This window comes from Cynara cardunculus, unplaced genomic scaffold (genome assembly GCF_001531365.2).
Source record: "Cynara cardunculus var. scolymus isolate 2C unplaced genomic scaffold, CcrdV1 Un_Scaffold_10094, whole genome shotgun sequence".
Classification (NCBI taxonomy): Eukaryota; Viridiplantae; Streptophyta; class Magnoliopsida; order Asterales; family Asteraceae; genus Cynara; species Cynara cardunculus.
In genome coordinates, this window is record NW_020205522.1 from 1,872 (window position 1) to 5,342 (window position 3,471).

General features: G+C 38.3%; 1 protein-coding gene across 1 annotated transcript; it reads right to left on the reverse strand.

Annotated features, from left to right (window-relative positions):
* Nucleotides 1–2,861: 2,861 nt before the first annotated feature.
* LOC112505357 lies at nt 2,862–3,266 on the reverse strand (the record flags this gene model as incomplete). The annotated part of the gene is made up of 1 exon (XM_025109277.1): nt 2,862–3,266. A coding segment is annotated over exon 1 (405 nt), but the record flags the coding sequence as incomplete, so codon positions are not given.
* Between the last annotated feature and the right edge of the window lie 205 nt (nt 3,267–3,471).

Consider the following 3,471-nt stretch of genomic DNA (forward strand, 5'->3'; position numbering starts at 1 on the left):
CTGTTCAATCTTTTCGGATGTTGTTTGCACAATTTTTGGCCCGGTTAATTGTTTTTCACCTACCTCATTCCAACACAACGGTGTTCAACATTTTCTTCCATACAAGACTTCATAAGGTGCCGCTTGAATGCTGGAGTGATAACTGTTATTGTAGGCAAATTCTATTAGTGGTAAATGTTTATCCCATGATCCCCCAAAGTCGATGATACAAGTTCTCAACATGTCTTCAAGAGTCTGGATGGTTCTTTCACTTTGTCCATCAGTTTGTAGGTGATAAGCTGTACTTAATCTGATTTGAGATCTCAAAGCTCTTTGTAGACTTTCCCAGAATTTGGTATTAAAACGACTGTCACGATCAGAAATAATGGATAATGGAACACCATGTCTAGTCACAATTTTCTTGATGTAAATTTGAGCCAATCTTTCCAATGAATAAGTTTCTTTCTTTGGTAGGAAATGTGCAGACTTTGATAGACGATCCACTATATCCAAATTGCATCATATCCTTTTGGTGTTCGGGGTAACTTCATGATGAAGTCCATTGTAATGTGATCCCATTTCCAGACTGGTATCTCTAATGATTGCAGGTTTCCATAAGGTCTCTGATGCTCAATCTTGACTTGTAAACAAGTTAGACATTGTTCCATATATGCCGCTATATCTTTCTTTAATCCCGGCCACCAATAAAATACTTTCAAGTCTTTGAACATTTTGTTGGTACCTGGATGGATTGAATAACGAGACTTGTGACTTTCGTGCAAGATGGTTTCTCGTGTATTACCATATTTTGGTATCTATATTTGGTCTTGAAAACATAATATCCCTTCCTTGTTTGGCTCCAAAATGGAAATCATCTTTCCCACCCTTTCGGATTTCTTGTTCTCTTCTTTAACAACTTCTTTTTGATTTTTCAAAATTGCTTGGTGAAGGTTTGGAGTTAAGCAAATTTTCATTGCTCTGATGTTGCCACTTCTTTCCTTTCGGCTTAGAGCATCGACCACTACGTTTGCCTTTCCGGGATGGTAGAGAATCTCACAATCATAGTCGTTAACAAGTTCAATCCTTCACCTCTGCCTCATATTCAGATCCCTCTGGTTGAACAAATATTGTAAGCTTTTATGATCTATAAAAATTTTGCATTTAGTTCCTAAAAGATAGTGTCTCCATATCTTTAGTGCAAAGACCACGGCTGCTAGTTCCATGTCATGGGTAGGGTATTGTTTTTCATGATCCTTTAGTTGGCGAGATGCATAACATATGACTTTTCCCCTCTGGATCAATACACAGCCCAATCCCAACTTTGATGCATCGCTGTATACTATGAAGTCTTATGTGCCATCAGGCAGAGATAAAATTGGAGCGCTGCAGAGATGATCCTTTAATAACTGAAACGCTTTATGTTGCTCTGTCTCCTATTGGAACTTGACATTCTTTCGGGTTAACTTGGTTAATGGCACAACTATCTTTGAAAAGTTCTGTACGAACTTACGGTAATATCCTGCTAATCCCAAAAAGCTTCAGATTTCAGATGGGGATTTTGGTGCTTCCTACTTGGCAATTGCTTCAATTTTTGCTGGATCTACTTGTATCCCTTTTTCTGATATCACGTGCCCCAAAAACTAAACTTCTCACAACCGGAACTCACATTTTGACAACTTAGCATATAACCTTTCTTTCCTTAAAAGACTCAGGACCAGACGGAGGTGCTCTGCATGTTCTTCCTCTGTCTTTGAATAAGTTAGAATGTCGTCAATGAACACAATTACAAACTTATCTAGATATTCTCGACATACTCTGTTCATTAAGTCCATGAAGGCTGCAGGTGCATTGGTTAATCCAAAAGGCATAACCAAAAATTCATGATGCCCGTACCTTGTCCTGAAAGCAGTCTTAGGAATGTCTTCATTTCTTACCTTTAATTGATGGTATCCAGATCGTCGATCAATCTTAGAAAAGTAGCTAGCCCCTAATAATTGATCAAACAGATCGTCTATCCTGGGTAATGGATATTTATTTTTGATCGTTAATTTGTTGATTTCTCGGTAATCTATGCACATTCGCATAGATCCATCTTTCTTTTTGACAAACAAAACTGGGGCTCCCCAAGGTGATGTACTTGGTCTAATAAAGCCTTTATCAAGTAGATCTTCTAACTGGATGGCCAAATCTTTCAGCTCTGGTGGGGCTAATTTGTATGCTGCTTTGGCTACAGGCATTGCCCCAAGTAAGAGGTCAATTCTGAATTCTATATCTCTATCTGGTGGAAGACCAGACAAATCCTCTGGAAATACCTCTGGAAAATCATTGACCATTGGAATCAATCTCTATTCTTCTTTTTCCTTTTTGGCATTGATTACATAGGCCAAAAATCCTTGACACCCCTTTTGCATGCATCTTCTGGTTTTCATTATTGATAACAAACTGGTGCAATGACTCTGATGATCACCAAAAATGACAACTGTTCCTCTGTCTGGCAATACTATTCTAATCATCTTTTTATCGCAAACAATGCTAGCTTGATTTTCAGTCAACCAGTCCATTCCCACTACTACATCAAAATCTTTCATAGGCATGGGAAATAATCTGATGGGTAGCTTACATCCCTTAACCACAATGATGCAGTCTTTAAACACATAATCCATAGATACTTGATCGTTAGCAGTATCAACTACTAATTTATCATCAAGTGGCACAGAATTCATACGAGCACATAAAGCAAATGATGAGGATACAAACGAGAAGTTTGCACCCGAGTCAAATAACACTTTTGTATGCATGGAGTTCACGAAAAATGTACCTGTTACTTCATCGGGTGTAGTTTCTGCTTCATGTTTGGTCATTTGAAAAGATCGACCCCGCACCCCACTTGGTCTCCCATGATCAGTTGATGTATTGCTTCCCATCGTAAGCTGTGGAGCTTTCAATTGTGGGCAATTGTTTTTGAAATGATCTGGCAAATTACAATGAAAACATTTTATGTTTTGTCGACAGAAATTTGAAGTATGCCCAATCTCACCACAATTAAAACACTTTATGACTTCTGCTTGACGTTCCCCTCGGTGGTACTTTTGACACCGGGGACAGGCTCTTTCTATCGGTCTCTTCATTGCTCTATTATTAAACTTGGTAGTTTTTGATCCTCGATAACTTTCTGATGATCCTTCCCATTTTTTTTTCTCCGTCTGCTTCCTTTCTTCACTTCTATTCTTATCCCTCTCAGTGATCTCTGCTGCATCTACTGCCATTGGAAAAGTAGCAGGATTCATTGCTATAACAAACTCCCTAATGGATGGTTTTAAACCCCAAATGTATCGTTCAACTTTTCTTGCTTCTGTTGATATATAATGCTCAGCAAACCTTGAATATTCTATGAATTTCTCCGTGTATTCTCTGATTGACCCAGAGCTCTGTTCCAATTTTAAAAAGTCTTCTTCCATTTGTTTGACTGCTGTTTTGGGACAAAATTGTTCT